Source organism: Tarenaya hassleriana, unplaced genomic scaffold, assembly GCF_000463585.1.
Source record: "Tarenaya hassleriana unplaced genomic scaffold, ASM46358v1 Cleome9, whole genome shotgun sequence".
Lineage (NCBI taxonomy): Eukaryota > Viridiplantae > Streptophyta > Magnoliopsida > Brassicales > Cleomaceae > Tarenaya > Tarenaya hassleriana.
Window position 1 is genome coordinate 1,243,101 of NW_010971389.1, and position 21,870 is coordinate 1,264,970.

At 35.2% G+C, this 21,870-nt stretch overlaps 5 protein-coding genes across 6 annotated transcripts in view; 4 read left to right on the plus strand and 1 right to left on the minus strand.

Annotated features, from left to right (window-relative positions):
* Positions 1-412, plus strand: part of LOC104803725 (ATP-dependent zinc metalloprotease FTSH 4, mitochondrial-like) — a 4,669-nt gene extending 4,257 nt beyond the window's left edge. The window contains exons 8-9 of the mRNA XM_010527753.2: positions 5-79; positions 162-412. Of these exons, the coding sequence (XP_010526055.1) occupies positions 5-62 (58 nt within the window). The 3' untranslated portion in view covers positions 63-79; positions 162-412. The remainder of the gene's footprint in view (positions 1-4; positions 80-161) is intronic.
* Positions 413-2,075: 1,663 nt separating this feature from the next.
* Positions 2,076-3,947, plus strand: LOC104803726 (acyl-lipid (9-3)-desaturase-like). Its single transcript, XM_010527755.2, has one exon. It carries the CDS (start codon positions 2,288-2,290, stop codon positions 3,632-3,634), a length of 1,347 nt encoding a protein of 448 aa, XP_010526057.1. The 5' UTR covers positions 2,076-2,287; the 3' UTR covers positions 3,635-3,947.
* A 1,215-nt stretch (positions 3,948-5,162) lies between these two features.
* On the minus strand, positions 5,163-5,984 carry LOC104804513. The gene has a single exon (XM_010528826.1). It carries the CDS (start codon positions 5,982-5,984, stop codon positions 5,163-5,165), a length of 822 nt encoding a protein of 273 aa, XP_010527128.1.
* Positions 5,985-9,171: 3,187 nt separating this feature from the next.
* Positions 9,172-12,573, plus strand: LOC104803727. 2 transcript variants are annotated; one of them, XR_770259.1, is made up of 6 exons: positions 9,172-9,292; positions 10,134-10,469; positions 10,756-10,951; positions 11,161-11,769; positions 11,925-12,219; positions 12,355-12,573. XR_770259.1 is itself a non-coding variant. In XM_010527756.1 (5 exons), the coding sequence occupies exons 2-5, from the start codon at positions 10,315-10,317 to the stop codon at positions 12,114-12,116; spliced, it is 1,152 nt and encodes a 383-aa protein (XP_010526058.1). In that variant the 5' UTR covers positions 9,172-9,292; positions 10,134-10,314; the 3' UTR covers positions 12,117-12,573. The 2 variants fall into 2 exon arrangements, 1 of the variants encoding a protein (XP_010526058.1); XM_010527756.1 differs by having other exon boundaries at positions 11,925-12,573.
* Positions 12,574-14,244: 1,671 nt separating this feature from the next.
* Positions 14,245-17,558, plus strand: LOC104803728. The gene is made up of 2 exons (XM_010527758.2): positions 14,245-14,273; positions 16,111-17,558. The coding sequence occupies exons 1-2, from the start codon at positions 14,245-14,247 to the stop codon at positions 16,991-16,993; spliced, it is 912 nt and encodes a 303-aa protein (XP_010526060.2). The 3' UTR covers positions 16,994-17,558.
* Positions 17,559-21,870: the final 4,312 nt, after the last annotated feature.

Below are 21,870 nucleotides of genomic sequence, written 5' to 3' on the forward strand. Positions count from 1 at the left end.
CGGCTGCTGCTGCTGCGACGGCTGCAGCCAAAGCCAAGGACATGGCTCCTGTTGGATCTTGAGAATAGATCACATTATGGTATGGAGCTTTTCGGGTCGTCCTTCTTATTGTACTTGGGACATGGGTGCCGGTAATAACGATGTTATCTCGTGATCTTTAGGATCATAGGAAGCCGGTGGAAGAGATGCTGGGAGTGGGTAGACAGTGAGACTGGTGATGATATCAGGTTTCAATCTTGAGACTCCAGTGGCAATGCGGTGTTGTTTCACAGTCTTGTTTCCCTCTGATAACGTCGGCTTTTTTAATTAGTAGTTTTCCCTTTTTGTCCCCATTTGATTTTTTGTACACAGTTTCAGAATCACTTCACTACAACCAACAAATTGAATAATAATCATATGCCGCATTCTATTATTTATACAAAGTTAATTTTTTTATTGATTGGGTTTTTATAAGATTAAATTTTGAAATCCTCAAATTATGTACCTTGATTCTGGTTTTGTTTTGTATAATTCATTAGTGAAAGTTTTTCAAATATATAGGTTTGAAAAAAAAAACGATAGATATATACGATCATTAATTGTCGTAGTATCAAATAAAATTGAGTATCTTTTGTTAATTTGATTTAGGAAAAATTCTATTAGGTATCTTTTGATAATTTGATTTAGAAAAAACTGTGTACTTTTCTTTCGTCCCAATTAATTGTCGCAATTTTAACTTTCTAAATCTTGTATCTATTATATCTAACAATAAAATACGTATATTCTTACAAAATTATCAAATAAAATCCTAAATATAAAAATTGACTTTTTAACGTTGATATGGCAACAATTTCATCCTAGTCATATAACACATCATCAATTATCTTCTATTTAATAATATTAAATAATAAAATAACAAAAATATATTATAAATTATACTAATATTAATAAAAATAAAATAAAATAATAACATTTTAGTTTATAAGTGAATTTTGGTTAAAATAAAAAAATTTGGTTATAAGTGATTTTTGTATCTATATTTCGTCATACGTGAGAACGAATCAAACTATATTCCAACATTTGTTGCAAAAATATATCTCGCTTTCCCCGCATTAAGTTATTTTTTTGTACTTTTGTATATATATATACACACACATATGCACATACACCAACTAAACCTTACCCTTTTGTCTTTTTGCACACAAATATCTCAAACGTTTTCATTTATTATCCTTTAGCCAAAATTTAATCTGCAATGCAATCAATGTACTTTATTTTTTGCAAAAAAAAAAAGAATAATTTTTTTTTTATCAACATTTCCTATCAAAAGAAAATCACTCTATAGAATTACAGGACTACTTGGATTAATATGAAATATGCCACATGATGTTACCAAAATTTTCACATGATATTCTCTTTTAGATAAACGGTTTTTAACTTATAGCTTTGAAACACATTTTAGAACCTTATTTTCTAATTCAAATTTGCGACCACTTGGTAAAAAAAATATTTATTTGACAATCCAACCAGAATTATTATTAATTTTTTAGAGAGCATAAATGGAGTATATAATCTCCAAATGCATTATTTTTCTTTGACAATTAAATACCTAATTTTAAAAAGTACTTGGATTTTATTTATATATTATTATTGGGATGTAACATTTATTTTGACACAAGTGTCTCCAAAATTTGAGTGGGATTTTATCCACAAAATCTATTTATGCTAAAAAATAACCAAATTAGGCATATTGTGAACAAAATAAGAACAAATATCGACTCTTAACAAAATTAGGATGACGATTTTTAGCAGAACCAGAGATACTTAAAATGCTTCTTAGGTAGGTATATTCCATTCTAAAAACAATATTCCAATGTACCACATGATTTTTATTTCTCAACGGTTACAACTTTACCCAACAATGTGGTACCCCATAAACAAATACACACCAATATCTTTTTATTTCTATTTTATTTTTCGGTCACATTATATGTATAATGTATTTGATTTTTATCTTTTTATTTCCATAAAAGATTGAATCATGTGGCGCTTCTGCTCCAAATTTGCTTTGCTGTAAACCGAACCCCACACTTCTGTAAAAAACCCACCATCCGATTTCTTCTCCAATTTCAGAATAAAAAGGGGCGTTTTTGGATATCAACCCTTAGAAAAACCACTCGGTTTCTATCTTCTTCCTCCATAAAACCACTGATGCCATAAGTTTTGGGCGAAATCCACAATACCCATTTGAGATTCCGGTCCGTGAACGCGAGATCTCCATCTGGGTTCACCCCCACGTTTCGCATCAATGGCGGAAACCAAGAGGTACATTTCGAGGGCTGAGCTCGGGAAGCACAATAGAGTCGGAGATCTCTGGATCTCGATTCAGGGGAAGGTCTACGACGTCACTCGCTGGGCCGTTGACGGACATCCTGGCGGCGAGCTTCCACTTCTCAACCTCGCCGGACAAGACGTTACCGACGCGTTCATCGCGTATCACCCAGGTACAGCTTGGCAACACCTGAACATGTTCTTCACTGGGTATTATCTCGAAGATTTCGCTGTTTCAGATGTGTCTAAGGATTACAGGAGGCTCGCGTCTGAGTTCTCGAAGATGGGTTTGTTCGAGAAGAAAGGCCATGGCGTCTTCGTCTTGCTTTGCTTGATCTCTGTTCTGTTTTCGCTGTCTGTCTATGGTGTTTTGTGCTCTGAGAGTGTTTGGGTTCACCTTCTTTGTGGTGGGGTGATGGGGTTTCTGTGGATTCAGAGTGGTTGGATTGGTCATGATTCTGGGCATTACCAAGTTATGGTGAACCGTAAGATGAATCGGTTCGTGCAGATCTTGACTGGTAATTGCCTCGCTGGTATCAGCATTGCTTGGTGGAAACTAAACCATAACACTCATCACATTGCTTGCAACAGTCTAGATTTCGACCCTGATCTCCAACACATGCCATTTTTCGCTGTATCTTCAAAGCTCTTTCATTCATTGAGATCTTATTTCTACGAGAGGAAGATGAACTTCGATACAGCTGCTCGGTTCTTGGTTAGCTACCAGCATTTGACGTTTTACCCGGTTATGTGTTTCGCAAGAATCAATCTGTTTGCTCAGTCTTTCTTGCTCTTGTTTTCCGGAAAGAAAGTGTCCGGCAGAGGACTCGAGTTTATCGGCCTTCTCGTGTTCTGGGTTTGGTACCCTTTGCTTGTTTCTTGTCTGCCCAATTGGGGAGAAAGGCTGATGTTCGTGGTGGCGAGTTTCTCCGTGACAGGGATCCAACATGTTCAGTTCTGTCTCAACCATTTCTCCTCGGATGTGTACGTTGGACCGCCTAATGGTAATGACTGGTTCGAGACGCAAACGAAAGGAACTCTCGACATAAAATGCTCTGAATGGATGGATTGGTTTCATGGGGGTTTGCAGTTTCAGATCGAGCACCACTTGTTCCCGAGGTTGCCTCGTTGCCAACTACGAAAAGTTTCGCCCTTTGTTCAAGAACTGTGCAAGAAGCATAATTTGCCTTACAACTGTGCATCTTTCTGGAAGGCTAATGTCATGACAGTGGACATTCTTAAATCCGCGGCTATGCAGGCGCGGGATTGGACCAAGCCGATTCCCAAGAACTTGGTGTGGGAGGCTGTTAATACTCATGGTTGAAGCCAAGTCCATGTGCTTTCAGGGTTTCTTGATAATTGTATGCAGAGATTGGATACAATTGGTTGAAGAGAAATTCAGTTCGGAGATGTGACTTTCTCGGAGGCTTCTATCGTTCATCATCCCTCGTTGTCCGGTAGAGGTTCCTCCGCCTATCATTTACTTTTTCGTGCTGTATCCTCTGTCTAAGACTCTTCAGTTCAGTCATTCTGGTTTATGCATTTTCATTCATGTATTGCTGTTATGCCTAGCAATATATCTTCATGTGTTTCTTTCCATCCTACACCTTGAGTTGAAATCTTTTGCATAAGAACAAGATCTTTGTCTTGTGATGGATGATGATGATGCACAAATATGGTTCTTACTGCTATCTGAATCAAACTAAACCGGATTGGTTCACATTGGTATTGTTTTGGTTTTAAAGTTCTGTTTGGTTATATAGCAGTCCAATTTGGTGCATTTTTATGAATTGGATTCGGTTTAGACCTCTTCGGTTTTGGTTTGGCTTGGTTTGAATCAAGGTAAAGACAGTTGCAAAACAAAATTGAAATTAATTTGGTTTGGTTCCATTTTACGTTCTAAATTGATTGGTTTTTCTCAGTTTTTGTTGTGCTTATCTTTTTTATTTTGGTAAACTCCGGTTTAAGAGAGTTGTAACCGAACTATTTATCTGATTCGGTACTGGTAAGGTTCGGTTTAGTCGACATCCGGCTCCCAAAGAAGAGAGCGAAATTGGTGAAGCATATGTGCATCACTCCCAAGTCCTAACAACGAGTATTTCTAATATCTATCATTTATAATTTTATCATGCATCCTTTTATGTCATATTATTCTTTATAATTTTTTTAATCATATAGACATATATGTTTTCTCGTTAAAGAATTTATAGTTATTCGTTCTGATTAAATTATTTTAGTGACGAATAAATGAATTAAGTTTTTTTAATTAGTCTAACTTTCTCCCTGGTTTTCCTTTTTTACCTATAAAATTTAACAGTTTTTCTTTAAAGATCACGTGTTATATATACCTAAATTTATCAATAATTTAAGAATTTTAATAAGTAATATTGGTTTTCAGTTTTAACAATCATCGATCTCTCGTAATAAAAAAGAATATTACATTTCTTTTTGGCAATGGTTTTTATTTTTGGGCATCGTAACAAATTTATGATCCGACAACTTAACTTAGTTTATATTAACATAATATACATATATATAATAGTTAAAGAAAATATTAATATTAATTATTCAGTAATTAGAGAACACAGATCCATATAAGTTGGATCTACACTACAATACAATGTAATGTATCTTTTTCTTGAACTTTTTCGTGTACAAAATACAAAGTCACAAACAAAAATACCCAAATATTAAAAAAAATATTGGTAATAATAATCTCGTAAATGTTTCGATCATCAAAAAAGTTTACAAATTTATATGTCGGGAAATGGAAATTTCGAAATTTTAGTAAAACCCTGTATATTGAAAAAAAAATGATTTTTTGAAAGAGTGAACAGTAAAAAATTCAAAAATCAGAAGGTCCAGTTCCAGATCTTGATCCTGAGATCAACCTTACACTTGGATTTATCAGTGGACGCCATTGAAGGACCTTTCCCTCTCGGAACACTTCCTTTGAACCCATCGCAAGAAACCCTAATCCCAACCTTCCTCGTCTTCAACTTCCCCATGCTGATCTCCACCTTCGTGTCCATCACAACCTTCAGATCCAAACCCGACCCGCCTTTCCTCTTCAGAACCGATCGGATACCCGAAACCTCCGTCACGTCGAGCTCACGCGCCTCCGTCGAGGTCACAACGATAGCCCGAAACGACGTCTGGTTCTTCTCCCCACTCGAGAACGCCGGAATCGTCCCGTTCCCGAGCAAATACTCACCTGGATCGGTGACGATTGTAACGGAGAAAGGGTTGTAATCGAAGGTGAAATGGGAATTAGGGTTTTGGGTGATTAGGGTTAGGTTGAAGAGAGAGGAGAGGTGGGAGACGGAGGAGTCGGAGCTGGTGGTCAGGTTGAGGCGGTGGATCCGGAGGGAAGGGACGGCGAACGACGGCGGAGATGGATGGTAGAGCACGTAGAGAGCGACGGCGGCTACGGAGATTATTAAGGCGGCGACGAGGAGGACGAGGAGAGACCAGAAGCAGCAGCAACAGCAGATGCGGCGGCCGCTCGGCGGTTTCCACCGGCGCCGCCTGTGTTGCTGGTTGCGGGAAAACGGTTGACGGTACGGATACTGACGTGGCGGCTGCAGATTGGATTTACCGGCAGAGACGGACGGCAGAGCTGCGGCGGTGGGAGCCGGAGGCTTGGGAGGCGGGAATTCCTTGTCGTCGGCCATGCGTCCTGTGTATTTGCCTCCGAGACGTGAATTTATTATCCACCTCTAGTTTTTTTATTTTTATTTTTTATTTTTTTTGGAAACTGTTAGATCTAAAAGTGAGTGTAAAAGCCATTATATATATAAGATTCGTGGGTTACATTATAATTATGTAATTTCATTTAATATCGGATTTTTGTGAGTACATGTTTTATGATTAGGGAGGGTTATAGCTTATAATGATTAGAGTCCATTATTAATACATAATTTGGATGTTATCTTTTTCGAATTGTGGCCACATCAAATTTACCAATCTTGTAGTTTATTTCAGAATTTCTATCTGTTTAAAATTTTTTAATGCCGAGATAAGTGCTCTTATTTTCATTTTAAATCATCATATTTCCATCAATCATTAAAAAATATGATTTTACAAGGTCCAAAACAAAATACACATACTATATATAAAAAAAAGGGAAATAAAAGTGCATCTCATTGGATTTATGTTTATTCTAATTGGGAAACAGGATGTCCATGGAAAATCATGTGGACGGTTGAGAAAATGAATAAAACATCGTTTGGATTTTAGTCACAAAAATATGGTCGGATAAGTATACAGGTGGAGGAAACTTACTGTAAAAAAAAACTAATTATACGTATTTTAATTTTGTTAAAAAAAAAATAGATGAGATATGAAATATCATTTTGTCGAGAAGATAATAATTATTTGTCTCATGTTTCTTAGTGAGCTTTCCTCTTTTCGGCTTTTGTTGGAAGACATGTGAAAGAGAGAGATGGATGACCTGTCGGTACAGTTCGTGGGGTCCATTTATTTTTTCTCTGTTCCAAGTAAAGAACCCTATTTCTAACATTTTTTTTGCCAATAAATATTTTTTCCCTATTTTTTGGCACTTTATAAATATCCCAACTATCAATCTATTATTCATAACCCTTTTTTATACGGTGGGAACTCGTTTTCCCAACTCTTCACATCGAATATCATTTGGCCTCCTGGATCAGACGGTATTTTAGACAGTAAATTCTCTAATTTCACGTAATAACTGACAAACCACACGGAGTAAATCAACCAATTGAGACTGATCGACTCAAAAATATTCAGATTTTATAAAGAATCGAACTCATAACCTCGTGTATAGTGGTTTATCGTTTTCCAATTGAGTTGAGATTTCCCTTTATTTATTCATAACCTTGTTAAGAAAAATAGTTAGGTTAGATTGATGAAAAAAAGGGTTAATTAAAGGGAGTATTTTCATGTACATATGGTTCGAATCATCACCATTTATAGATAACAGATTACAAGTTTTTATATTTTTCATTATTTTATTCTAGTTTCTAAATTTTTATTTCAACAATTATTTAATTGAATCACTGACATAATATATTAAAAATGTCATAATAATTTTATCGAGGATGACGTGATGCTATATGATTACGAAAGGATTATAAGAAAGAAGAAGAAGACGTTGCGTTAAAATGATGTTTTTTTTATAGATGAGATGTTAGAAATTAGATATTAAAATATATGATAAATTGATATATTAAATTATAGAATGAGGAATAATATGAGGTTAATAATTTTTTTAAATATATACGTATACAATTAAACAGAATAAATCCACCGACTAGGGGCTCTCTCCCAATATTTGGCGAGCATGAGATTCCTTGCTTCGAGATTTGTTCTATTAATATTTCGCAATTTAAAAAAAAAAACATCCAACTCAGATTTTAATTTCATTATATTTAATAATCTTTTAAAAATAATAAATCCCTCAACATTATTGTAGAAAATAAATTTAAAAACAAAAAGAGCAATCAAGTAGTAGAGACCGCATGAAAACGTAATCCGAATCAAATGATCTGATAATAAATCAAAATCATCCACCTGAACTTGCTTAATTCCCAAGTCATTTTTTGTGTTATTAGGTTATTATTTTATACAGTGTTTATAATAAAAAAAAATGTTTACATTTGACAAACACGTCCATGGCTTTAATTGTCTATTTAAAAAATGATTATTAGCAAATTATATATTTTTTTGTGAAAAAAAAAACTTGTATATTCATGGATCTGCTTGGATATTATGATTTTTTGGAAAAGAATTATTTTCAAGATGTATTTATATAGTTTGAACTGTATAACCATAATGGACATACGTTTCAATCAATTAAGAATATATGTCATGGAAAAATTAAAAAACAGAAAGAAGCGCAAGACTGAAATAACTTTTTTTCAGAACATGGCTTGTTTGGCAAAACACATATATATATATATATATATATACGCTCCACCTTTGGTGTGAGGGGCAAATCACAAATGACACGTGTCATCTCTACATTAAACGAAATTAGTAGGCCGTATCTCGCATGATTTTCGAGGTTTGTTTTTATGGTGCTCCATCTAGGTTTTCCAAAAAAAAAAAAAAAAAAAAAGGAAAATGCAAAATGTTGTTGGAAAAGTTCTGTATATATATATGAAGTCGTCATATAATTTTTTTTATTTCATATAAATACATTAGTTGTTTAAAAATCATTTATAAATATATATGTTTCAAATTTTCACCAAAAAAAATATAAATTCAATTAGTATTAATCTTTATTTCTCAAATATTTTAATTATTCTGATTAGGATCACATAACATTTTAAAATTTTATGTATTTTATCTAAAATTTGAAATAACTATATTTCAAAAAAAAATATTATATATATATTTGGGGTTTACTTCTAATGTTAAATGTTGATCACTTGTTATTTGATCAGGTTAGGTTCATTGCCATATGCGTCCTGTGGACGTCTAGAGTTTTTTTTAAACGGATTAAAATAATTGATGGACCATCTAATCGATTGTTTAATTTGATAAATCAGATATATAAGCCACTGTCTAATCCAGTTATTATGTTATAATTTAAAATTTTAATATAAACTATATAATATAAACTAATCCAGATATATAAGCCACGGGTAGAATATTTGAGAATTCCATATTCGAATCGTTCGATTCTAGGGTTTAGAATTCGCCATTAAAGTCTCTATGAGTTTTGGACATTCCGTACATGTTGCGAGAGTTGAGATCCAATTGGTTTTCTCATGAGCACCTTTTGGGCTAAAATGGGCCGACAAACGTCGCTTAATCATTTTTAAGGGTTTTTTTTTTGTCATTTTAAAATTTAATTTATCTTTTTCGTCGGTCAATTTTCATTTCCCTCCTTCAAGCCTTCGACGCGACAAACACTCGGAGCAGAGACCGATACGTCGGCGTCTGCCTCTGCCGTCAACCGGATTCTTCTCCGCAGAGTGAGAGTTTTCCGACGAAGGTATGGGTCTGTTTCAGTTTCTTCTACGGTGCGCATTTCATGAAATTAGGGTTCTCTGGAGATTGATTAGAGGCGTTAATCTCTCTAGCGCCAATACATTTTCATGAAAAGTGACTTATGGTATCCCTTTTGCACATTTCGAGCAAACCGGCGTGTTTGGTGTTTCGCTATCTAACTGAATTCGAGGAGAATTTTATGGGTTTTGGTTTCGTTCTTCTGTTGTAATTTTATCTTGAACATTTTTCGTCGACATTGCAGAAAATAGGGTTGCTTTATCTACCGTGTTGAATTCTAGTATGTCTGGTAAAGTGATGATATCTTCAATCACGGAAAATTTTGGATTTTAGTGAAACTTATTTCGATTTTTGGGCGGGAATGGTTCATGGTTGTTCATGCGTTATGGAGACTAAACAAACGTGAAACCTTTCCGCTTGATTCCACGATCACCATTCAGTTGTTTCCACAGTAAAAAGTTGAAATGATTTTCGGAGAGAACGTTTTTAGTTTTGGATTTTTCGATTTATTTCTTTTGAAAATGATGGATAAGAAGTGATTATTTAGCTGAACTATCCGCATTATATTGATAATGGCTTGCGATACTGCTATTGAGTTTGACGAGGATCTGAGGGAATAGAACGCAAATTTACGACGCAAGAAAGATGATTCGAGGTTACCTGTAAACAGTTCTTTTAATGGGGAGGATTTGCTTTGTCAGGCATCTATGATGCCATGCCAGTCTTGTTTATGTAGATTTCAATAACAGTACATTCGTGTTCCTCTGATTTGAGAGTGTCGGGGAGTTTTAGCAATTAACGATGTTAGTCTCCCATTTTATTTTCAGACAGAAGCCCCATTTTTTCAGTTCACTTTAAGTTTTGAGAGTAAAGAAGCAGCTTTGCTAAAGGAGATCGGATTGCATGAAGGCTAGATTTTCCACGAGTCATCGGTCGTATCTGACTCTTCGGACTCTTCTGGAAGAATTTTAGGGTTTTTCTGGGTTTGGTGGGGGGTAAATAGGGTCAATGAATTTGGGGGATTTGAACAAGGTGTGGGAAATCAAGACTTTGAAGAAACCTGGGGAAGATGAAGCAAGGAAGATTCTTGAAAAAGTAGCAAAGCAGGTTCAGCCAATCATGAGCAGACGAAAATGGCGGGTGAAACTTCTCTCTGAATTCTGGTAGTTGATGTTTTCTTCCCTTGTGTTTGCTGTTTCTACTTTGTTTTCATCTGTTTGATTACAGAGAAAGCTACAAACTGAGTTTGACTGTAATTTTATACCCTACACTAATCTTTTCATGGCGAGTGATTGTTTCCTATGGTTCAGAGGATTTACTTTAAATTTGATGGAAGATAATGCGTAATGCGTGTTTTTTTCATATCACTTTCTGCGTATTTGGTGATAATGGAAGATGTATAGATTTCAGGATCAAATCATTGTCCTCATATTGGATTTGCACTTGCAGCCCAAAAAATCCAGCACTTTTGGGGCTAAATGTAGGAGGGGGTGTGCACGTGAAGCTGAGGCTTCGGAGGCCAAACCGGGAGTGGGATTTCTTCTCTTTCAATGAAATTCTTGACACCATGCTCCATGAGCTTTGCCACAATATTCATGGTCCTCACAATGCGAGTTTCTACAAGCTTTGGGATGAACTTCGAAGGGTATTCATATCGATGCCTTTGTTCTATTTCTGCTTATATAATTTCCTGCATGTTCCCACTCTTCCATCCCGTGCTTTCATCCGGCAATGCTTTGTCTTGCTTGTTTTTATCTATTTACTTTAATGCTATCCAGGTGTAATATGGCTTTTCAAGAAAATTACTTATTTTTCGAGGTGCATATGACGTTTAAGCGATTCTATGACATCCAGGAATGCGAGGAGCTGATGACTAAGGGGATAATGGGAACCGGACTTGGGTTTGATCTTCCTGGGAGGCGTTTGGGTGGATTTTCTCGTCAGCCTCCCCTTTCATCTCTTCGAGCAACAGCTGCTGCAGCTGCGGAAAAAAGAGCATACTCTAGCACTCTACGGCCCTGCGGACCTCACCGTCTTGGTGGCGATAGCACCATCATGTTAGCACTTAGTCCAATACAAGCCGCCGCAATGGCAGCAGAAAGGCGTTTACTTGATGATCTCTGGTGCGGTTCTTATTCTGCAGAGATTTTAGCAGATGAAGAAAACTTTAATGACACTTATAAGGAGTGTGTCCCAGTAAGGGAAATTTCTACGGGCTTGAGCGAAAACTATGCAAGATCAGTGAAGAGAAGATATGGGTCGGATGCTCATTCATTTCCTTTGTCCTCCAAACACCAACAGGGATCTGAAGTATTTGATCTCACTCAGGATGGTTCTGAAATTAGATCTCCTACAAGAAGTTGCAAAGCCCAGAAGGCTTCATCATCTGTCGTTTCCGATTCAGCTCATAGTGCAGATGAATCTTCCATGTGGAAATGCACCACATGCACCTTACTAAACCCGGTAATAGTTCCATTACTAACTCTCATCGCACGGATTGTAAGTTTTTACAAAAGGGGTCAGCGCATAAACCCGGGATTCTTCTACATTTAGAATCTTTACGATATCTATTACCCGATGCTCAATTCATTGATCAATTCTCATGTTCTTGTGAGCAGCCATTGGCTCCAATATGCGAGTTGTGCAGCGCAGCAAGACCAAAGGAAAGGGCAATCAAGTACAAGATTTGGTCCTGTAAATTCTGTACGCTAGAAAACAATGCGAAGCTGGAGAAATGCGAGGCTTGTGGTCAGTGGAGATACTCATACGGGTCGCCGTTATCAACCCGAGCACCTAACCTTGGCACATGAAGGAGTTCATCTCTGTTTACTCCGCGATCGAAAGCTAATGAAATCTATTACCAATCACCATTTTCTTACCGACAAGATTCTCAAATCGTCGCTATGACTTCAGGTTGGTTTGGCTGACGATATAGAGCCCGAGTCTATTATGTGGAATCACTAGTTTGCTAAATTTGAACATGAAAGTATGTGCTTCATTACAGTCACTTGTGGTTTCATTTTTTCTTTGTCTTCTGATTGAATTCAGGTTTCGGGCCCGTCTCCGATCAGATCGAAGTCAGATAAGATAAGTGTTTATGTTTTGTGGATTTTGGATTAGAACTTAGAACACTATGAAAGCCTCGGAATGTAGAATTTTGTGGCAACTGTTCGTGCATTAAAAAAAATGCTTGTGAAATCAGCTGCTTGTTCATTAGGGTTTCGTCTATAACTTTGCTTGCAAGGAAAGCTAACGACCCAAAACCTAGAGTTGTTGTGTAGTTACCCGTTACTTTAGTTTAGTACATGGTTGATGAAGAGGAATTGCCAAAGTGTAGCACGGGAAAAAATAATCATAACTATTTTGGATATTTTAGTTCGGATACGTAAAATCGTATTATATGAGGTTTAAAAATCAATCGAATATAATATTTAATAAATTTTAAAAAATGTTTTTTTAAAATAAATATTTTTTCTAATGGTAACAGAAAATAAGCATCTAACCGAACCAACGGAGAGTACCAAACCAATGAACTCGATGGCATCGTTTAGGAGGCTAATGGAGCCTGATTTTATTTTATTTCTTTTTTTTAGATCGTTATTTAAACCTTATTACCGAATTTACAAATTATTAAAACTTTTTCTGAAGAAAAAAAATCGAATTATTTATTTAGCTCTTAAAAATATCTATCTCAGCTGCTCGGGCAAAGTTTTTCCTTTAAATTTGTGGGGTCAACCGACAAAACCCATCCAAGAACCATTATTGTCGCACCATTATTAATTTCCCTTATTAATTAAATGCGGAAAATACCCATGACTCATTATTATTTTGGGGGAAATTATTTAAATTGTCTAATGTTAGTGGCGCCGTTAGACTTTGAGCTTTATTTAATAACAAAATATTGTATGTGACTTTATAATAATACCATACAGAAAATAATGACCACATAATCTTTTTTTTTTCCGCCAAAAAATATAACCATACGTGAGAATTACATCTCCATCTTGGTTGACAGAACATTTCATTTTTTTAGAATTAGATATACATCCTGGGTTGCGAAAGAAGTTATAAAGAGAATATATAATAGGCAAAATCACATAATAATACACCAACTTATATAAAAGTTCAACATTAATGCACAGACTTTAAATTATCAAATAAATACATCAACTCATATATATACTCCTATAATAATTTTAAAGTTTGTGTATTAATGTGGGATTTTTATATAAGTTGATATTACGTGATTTTCCCTATATAATATGCATTTGCACATAACATTTTTTTATTTTTAATTTCAACAATATTTGGTAATATAATGAAATATAAATATATTACAACCACCCATGTTTCTAAGCCCACCAATATTTCACTAAATAAAAACAGAAAAAATATTGAAATGAAAATTTTATTTGATAGATTATCCCAATAATCAATAATATTATTAATATTAACCAAATCATTCTTAAATGAGAATAAAGCAATTCTTCAGCGTATAATTATATATATATATATATATATATTAAACTTGAATTAAATTCCAAAAAAAATACATGAATGGACAATATTTCATGTTATTATAAGTGATAATATCCTTTGGAAACGTTAAAAAATAATAATTTGAATAGCAAGTGTGTAGAACCTATTCACAAAGCCATGTCTACAACAAACATACAAAAAAAGAGAGAGAGAGAGAGAGAGAATAAGATATCCAAAATATAAATCTATAAACCCAAAATACAACTTTGTACTGAGCAATCATCTTATATTACATGAATCCGTATATACAAAGGTCAATAAATATTGAGAAATATGAAAAGTTTCAGTTTTTATTAAACTTTAGATATCAATATGTTTTCTATTTGGGGATCTCTCCCAGCTCTGTTGGTTTGAGAGTCCACTTCCTGAATAAGAGGTCGTGGGTTCAACACCCAGGGTATGGAGATTTCTCCTCCGACCACCTTCGGGTGCTTCACATCCCACACGTGTGGTGCCGGTTGTGCGTGTGGGTCGGGATTAGTCTGGGCCCTTTGGGCCTGAGATTACCCGGTTATCAAAAAAAAATAATATGTTTTCTATTTAGTTAAGAAACTTATTAATATTTAAACTCTATATAAACTGATATTCTTCATATTTTCTAATAAAATATGTTTCTAACCTGAATTCGACTATATTAGATGGACCATTTTTAATTAAATTAATTTTTAAATTTTATATCCCTTGTACGTAAAAAATAATGTAGAAAACACTTGGACTTCTCTTTGGTTTGAACCAAACATCAAATTTGTAAACTGCGCCTTAAAGTTGTTTTCATCTATCCCTAATTCAAACATTTGTTTTGTTTCTATATGATAAAAGAAAAAATTAATTATAACAATAAATTATCATATATATATATATATAAAGTATATTCCACTTCTCTCAATAGTGCACAAAGTACTCGCATGCCCCATCCACATTATTTTCATTAATAATCTGCAGAAATAATTGAATATTAATGAAAACAAACAATGAATGGACATAAATACAGTAAAACAATTAGGTGAGATACTAAAAAATAGCACACAAACATGATGGAAAACATGTAAAACAACATTATACATCCTACTACTATATAATCATAATATACAAAATTAGTTTTCTTTTTCTTTTTATTTTTTTAGATAAATTACAAGTTTAAAATTTTATTTTAACGAATGAAATTATTAACTTGAACAAAAAACATCTTTCAATTAAATTATCAATTATGTAGAACCACAAAAGTTCGTCATAAGGCATAAATACAATTTTGTATTCCTACATTTAAAAATGATACAGTTTTTCTGTTTAATTATGGTTATGACAAATATTAAAATTTTACAGATTTATTGTATTCAATTATACATTTCATTAAACTATTTTACTATTGCATACATAATACAATTGTTCCACGACATCACGAATCGTTACTTAAACTAATACCCATCAAACGCTATGTAATCTTCGGAAACCAAATTTCATTACAAAAATAAAATCGTCAAATAGTAAAACTAATGAAAATAATTGCATTAAATATGAAACAATCGAATAAAATAAATTTATTTTTGCAAGTTAAGTTTTTATAAAACATAACTCAAATACAACTAAAACCCAAATTACCAACCCACGACCATCTCATGATCTCATCTCAAGATCCAAAACAAACTATATTTAAAAAAAGGGTAAAACTCCTAAAAAACCTCTAACTTGCAAAAATATATACAAATAAATTTTCAACTTGAAAAACTGTCATTCAATCTCCAAACTTATAACTTGTCTCTGAATAAAACCTCGAACTTATAAATTATTGCTCTAATAAATCTTTGACCGGTTTGACCACAATTTCAAACGATCGGAAATCCACGTATTAACGGATTGTTGATGTCACCTTATACACGTTATCAATTTTAATTTAAAAATTAAAATCAGCAATCTGTCAATATATAGATTTCCGATCGTTTGAAATTGTGGTCAAACCGGTCAAAGGTTTATTAGAGTAATAATTTGCAAGTTCGAAGTTTTATTCAGTGACAAGTTACAAGTTCGGGGATTGAATGACAGTTTTTCAAGTTGAAGGTTTATTTGTATATATTTTTGTAAGTTAGAGGTTTTTTTTAGGCGTTTTATCTTTAAAAAAAATAATTATATTTTTTAAAAACTCGATGTGAATACCCGATTTTACCCTTCTTCCCCACATGTGCCCTTTTCTCCACACAAAACCATTCACTCACTCTCTTCCCCTCTCTCCACACCCATTCCTCTCCGTCTTCTTCTTCTCTGAGACAGAGCCGAAGAACCAAAAAAAAAAAGCGAAGAAGCCATGTTGGAAGATTCTCTGTTATCGGCGATGTACAGTTGGTTCACACCCACCGTCCTTTTCGTCTTTCTCAACCTCATGATCGGCACCATTGCCATCACTTCTTCCTTCTCTTCCAAATCCAATGATCCAAATCATCCCCAGATCCACCGTTCTCCCTCTGTTCTTCACCGTCTTAAGTCCATCAACTTCTCCTCCTTCGCTTCTCCCGACAAAACCCATCGAGGGTTTCAGACGGCGACACTCCCCGATGACGCCGACCTCCATTCCCATCCTCAGCCAGCTTCGATCGAACAGAACCAGACCCAGGCTTTCCTCTCCAGATCTCCTTCTGTTCTTAACCGAATCAAGTCCTTCAACCTCTACAACTACATTTCCCACGAACCCACCTCCTCTTTCTCCGTCTCTGACTCTCCGGCGCCGCCGCAGACCGACGAAACCCTAGATTCGAAAACGGCGGATGCTGAAGGAGAAGATGGAGCCGAACTGACCCTTGAGGAGGTCTACAGCAAGCTGAACGTGAGCCACGTGAAACACGTCGCTCGGACCAAGTCCGACACCGAGCCCGCCGCCGGAATCGTGCCTCCGAAGCTGCCGAAGAAGATGAAGAAATCAGCGAGTACGAAGTCGCCGTTCTCTCACTTCGAGGAAGACGAAATATCCGCTGTGGAGGCTCGCCGGCCGGCGACAGTGAGGGAAGGGAGGGTCACGGCGGATGAAGATGCCGCCGACGAGGAGGTGGACGCGAAGGCTGACGACTTCATCAATCGGTTCAAGCAACAGCTGAAGTTGCAGAGGATCGATTCCATTATGAGGTACAAGGAGACGGTGAAGAAAGCAAACCAGATGTGAAATAAATGAAAATTCCGGGTGGATTTTGTTAATTGTATGTTAATTTTGGGGCTATTTTCGCAAATTCTTAAATTTCTTAGGGCTTCTTTAATTTCTCTCTGAATCTCTTCTGCCGATCTCACTCACTGTAGATTTTTGCTCGGCTTTGTTGCTGCAACTGTTTCGCTTTCTTTCACTTTCCCGAGAAAAAAATAGAAGAAAAATTCCAGAATCGTCGATGTTCTACGGTGGGACAAGGGTATTCTGGTAATTTAGCCATGACCTCCAGAAGAATCTTCGGCGGTGTTCTCGTAGATCGGATCCCGCCGACCTCCATTAAAATGCACTCACGAATATGGCGCACTTCTTTAACTTCCGATAATACCCTTCGGTTTTTGTGTTGGCTGGGTCACTTTGGGTCTGCAGTACGTTGCCAGGTCTCTGGGAGCGTTTTGTCATTTCAAGTTTGTTTTATTAAATTACTGGTTTGCCCTTGGGTATCTCATGTGAACAGTCGTAACGAATGGGTATTATTGTAAATCAAGTCGTGACTTACGAGTGTTGCTTGGCTGTGAAGCACGTGGAAGTTTGAGTTTTCTCTCTTCTATTTTGTTCTCTTGTCTGTGCCTGTGGGGGTGATAATCATATGCCAGAAACTATTGCAAGTTCTACTAATCATTATAAATTTCAGTTAATTTACGTAATTAAGGACTAACATTTCAAGTTTGCCGTTTATATTATCTATATATGGGGTGATTTTGTATTGACCCAAATAGATTATAGTTGGATTTGTTTATTCTGTTGATGTGTTTTTAGCTTTGGGAAAATGATGTATGGTTTTTCGGAACAAAATAGTATCAATCGAAAAATGTGATATTTTTCTTGATCTGATCAGTTCAAAATTTACGAAACGGTATTATTTTAGAGAATCGAGTTTTCCAAAATCAATTCGAATCAAACCGAATTTTAAAATGATCCGAAAAATCGAAAAGTTCTTAAGAAAGATCTAAAATTTTATTAATAAAAACCGAAACCGGATCAGAATCAAAAACGGATCGGACCAAATATGATATAATAACCCATGACTACATATTTTTGTAAAAACGAAAGAATCAAATCATTTCCGAATCGAACTATTTTTGAACCGAACCCGAACCACCGAAACGTCCAGCACTAATTGTATCTATGCATGCATGGAATGATGAAAATGTTTGCACCAAGTTCTAGGTCGGTCTATCCACATGTACATGTTTATGTATATATGTATGAAAGTGCTTTTATGTGAAAATACATTGTCACAACAGATTTTGGATCTGATATTTAAATCCATAATTTTATTTTTCTAATTTATTTATTTTTGGAATCCTCTACATCCAATTCTAAAAATCGTAGAAATTATTATACATCCTAAACGCTTTTATAATCCATTCAAAAGAACTTTCACGAAAGAATTTTTAGTCTTTCATTTCATAAATATATTTGTCAAATTCTTTTAAATAATAATATTAATAATAATTTTATCGGTGCATTGAATAATAAAGTTGTGCTTTGGAACCCATCCATTGTTTAGTAAAACTTCCAAAAACAAATCTGAATGCCGACATACAAATTGATACAAAATAAAGAAGATGTGGATGGGAAAGTATTTAATTGCCTCTTTGTTTTCCAAAAATAATATCGATAACGAAATAAATAAATAAATAAATAAATAATAGTAATATCCAATCGCCTGGGTCTGGTCAACATATGAACTTTTATATCCACAGAAATACATAAGCGGAACTGTATATCATTGGAAAAATGCCATGTTTTTTTTTTCTGTTCATCTCTATTTCTTCAAAATATTTTTTATTATATTTTTATGAATCGATACAGCGGTATTTTGGTCCTATTTTTTTTATTTGGAATTATTATTCTGTTTTTGATTATGCACTTATAATTCCGACATTTTTATGAACGGTGCAATTACAATTAACAACAAAATTTCGTTATGGTTTTATAAAAAAAAAACAAAATTTCGTTATGGTTGTGCATTTTTAGAGCACAAAAATGGAAAATTTGTTTTTGCAGCATTTCTATTCATTCTTATAAAATATTTTCATTAAACAAGCAAAACATGCCATGACATACAATCTCCCATAAGAAAAATGAATTAAGGTGCGACCGTTTTTTGAATGTTAATCATGTGGAACATACCAATTTCATATATATTTCCCCACAGATACATCGAATTCGATAAAGTACCGAAACTTTACATATTTTTATTTATATTTTTTTGCACATATATTTATGTTATGTTTAAAATAATTATAAAAAAACTATATAAAATAGCACATTACTTTCTTTTTTGGAATAAATGCCTCATTTCATTTACTAACAACTATAAGACTCATCATTGTATATCTGCACTATTTTGGTGACACTTTTTACCCTGAATTTTATAAAAGTTTTTTTTTGAAAATTATGATATATATATATATATATATATATATATCAAAGTAGACTTAGAGATCAAGCCAAGATAAGAGGTGAACTAGTCGGCATGGTGGAGGGTCAACGTCATATATGGTGCAATTGCAAAATTCTTTTTTCCCTGTCTAGGAGAAGTGGGGTCTTTAAATATCAAACCTATATATATATATATATATACATATTCATCTGTCCAATTACAGTGTAACAAATCAAATAAATGTATTAGGCGTTTTCTAAAAACATATGATTCATGATTTGTACTTTTCCCTCTAACAATAATTAACATAACTGGTCACTCTCAACTTAACATAATCTTTAATTTAAATTTTAATATTTACTCACAAAAGTGGTTAAATATAGGCTTTTGGACTTTGGGGTATCCTCTCTAGTCTCTACGGCGCAAAGGCAGAGTGAGGACGAAATGTTTTTTTTTTCTCCTTTGTCGTTTTTTCCTTATTTATTTATTTCTTAATCTTTCTACTCATATACATATACATATACATATACATATACATATATAAGCACAAGACTGGCATTGAAAAGTCAGTTCAAATTAATATCTCATGTTTGGTGGGGGCAAGAGAAGAAAAAAAAAAGAAAAATGTAAAGGGTAAATGCGTAATTCCCCGGAGGAAATTAGGAATCTATTACAAAGGAAATATACATTTTTTATGTGTTCAATATTTGGTGGTTAATGACTTCAAGCCATTTGGTTTTTTTTTTTAATGTCACGGATTCATATCTATTACAAAGGAAATATACATTTTTTATGTGTTCAATATTTCCCACTAAGCTATATATATATATATACTATGTAAATGCTTTCTAGTTTACTATAAACAGGAGTTACCAAAAAATTCAATATATATATACATATAGTGTTGTTGGATTATGCATGATTTTTTAGAAACTCGAATGAATTATATATATTTTTCTTTGTTTAAACCGTAATTTTATATCATACCACTTGACAAAATGCGGTTCTATTGTCTATCCAATAAAGGGAAACCCTAAATAATTGTTCGTAAGATTTATTCACTTATATATCCTATAATTGGCATTTTTACGTAATTAAATAAACTATATAATTAAATGAGGAAACATATTTAGATTAGGCCATTCTTTTTATTTTTATTGCCTCGTCACGTAGATCCCGTTTTGCTTTGTTTTGTGGCCAGCTAGTTCAAAAGTGGAACTTATGCACATAGAATCTTGACATGATTTCTCTTGTCAATCGACACGGTTGCCATTCAGAATATTCATTTCTTCACATTTTCGATACAGTTTCATTTGGATTCACTATATATAATGTGAAGTGGATATCGGATTCTCACGGTTCTCTCCGACGCTCGTGTGTTCAAGAACCGAAACAAGACACAGCAGAGTTTTTACGAGTTCGGTTACCGAGTTTCCTCGGGCCTACGTCTCGGCCGGAACGGCGCCGGCGAATCCACTAGATCAGACGGAAAGAAGAACCGGCGGAGCACCACAACACGGTGTCTCGCCATAACATTTACAGAGAAGAGAAACACCCGAGAACCGAGAGATTCAAGACAACCTTACCGGAATCACTCACCCGTAACCTTGGCTCGCACCGCCGAAGCTCCACCGGCGAGATCGCCTCCGATGTCGCCTCCGATCTCTTTCTCTCTCAATTGTCTTCCTCTCTCAATCGCCTTCCTCTCTCGCCTCGAGCCACGCGCGCCCTTCCTCTTCCAAAACCCATTAGGGTTTCATTAACCTTTCTTTGAAACGCGGCGCATCAACATAGCGGGCCGTTTTTTTTCTTTCTTCGCCAATTTGGGCCGCTGGGCCGAGCGGGCCCAACAATCTCCACCTTGGTGGAGAAAGAAACGAGCAAAAACAATAATAACAAAAAAATAAACACTAGTGGTTCGCCGATTCCGGCACCGATCGACTTTCATCGATCCTTCGACTTTCGTCGGAATTTAAATGCAAACTTACCTGACTTACCTCACTTACCTGATGTCCCGGAGTTAGTCACTTGTCGCCCTCAATCTGATGAAGCTTCCGTCGATGACTCCTCATGGCCTCGTCGCCTTATTCCGCCACCGATCAGCTCATCTATACCTGAAACACTTGGTAAACGTGTTAGAACGTTCACCCCGATAAGACTCGAACCGTAGTCCTGTCCCGCGTTGCCCGACCGACAAACGCTACCCTCGGTTGTATGACTCCCTAGACCGTCTAACTAACCCTCCTAGTAAAGTCCAAGGCTATACCCGCTAGCTAACCCGAGGATTACACCCGACGTCTACCCGTCTCCTAAGTCTATCCCGACTTTTCCGAGACTAACCTGAGTCATACTACCGAAACCCGCTAGATACCTAGCCCGGATCCCCGTGAAGTCTATACTACCTATAGGTATACGACTTCTACCCTCGGACCCTAACCTGCCAACTAGA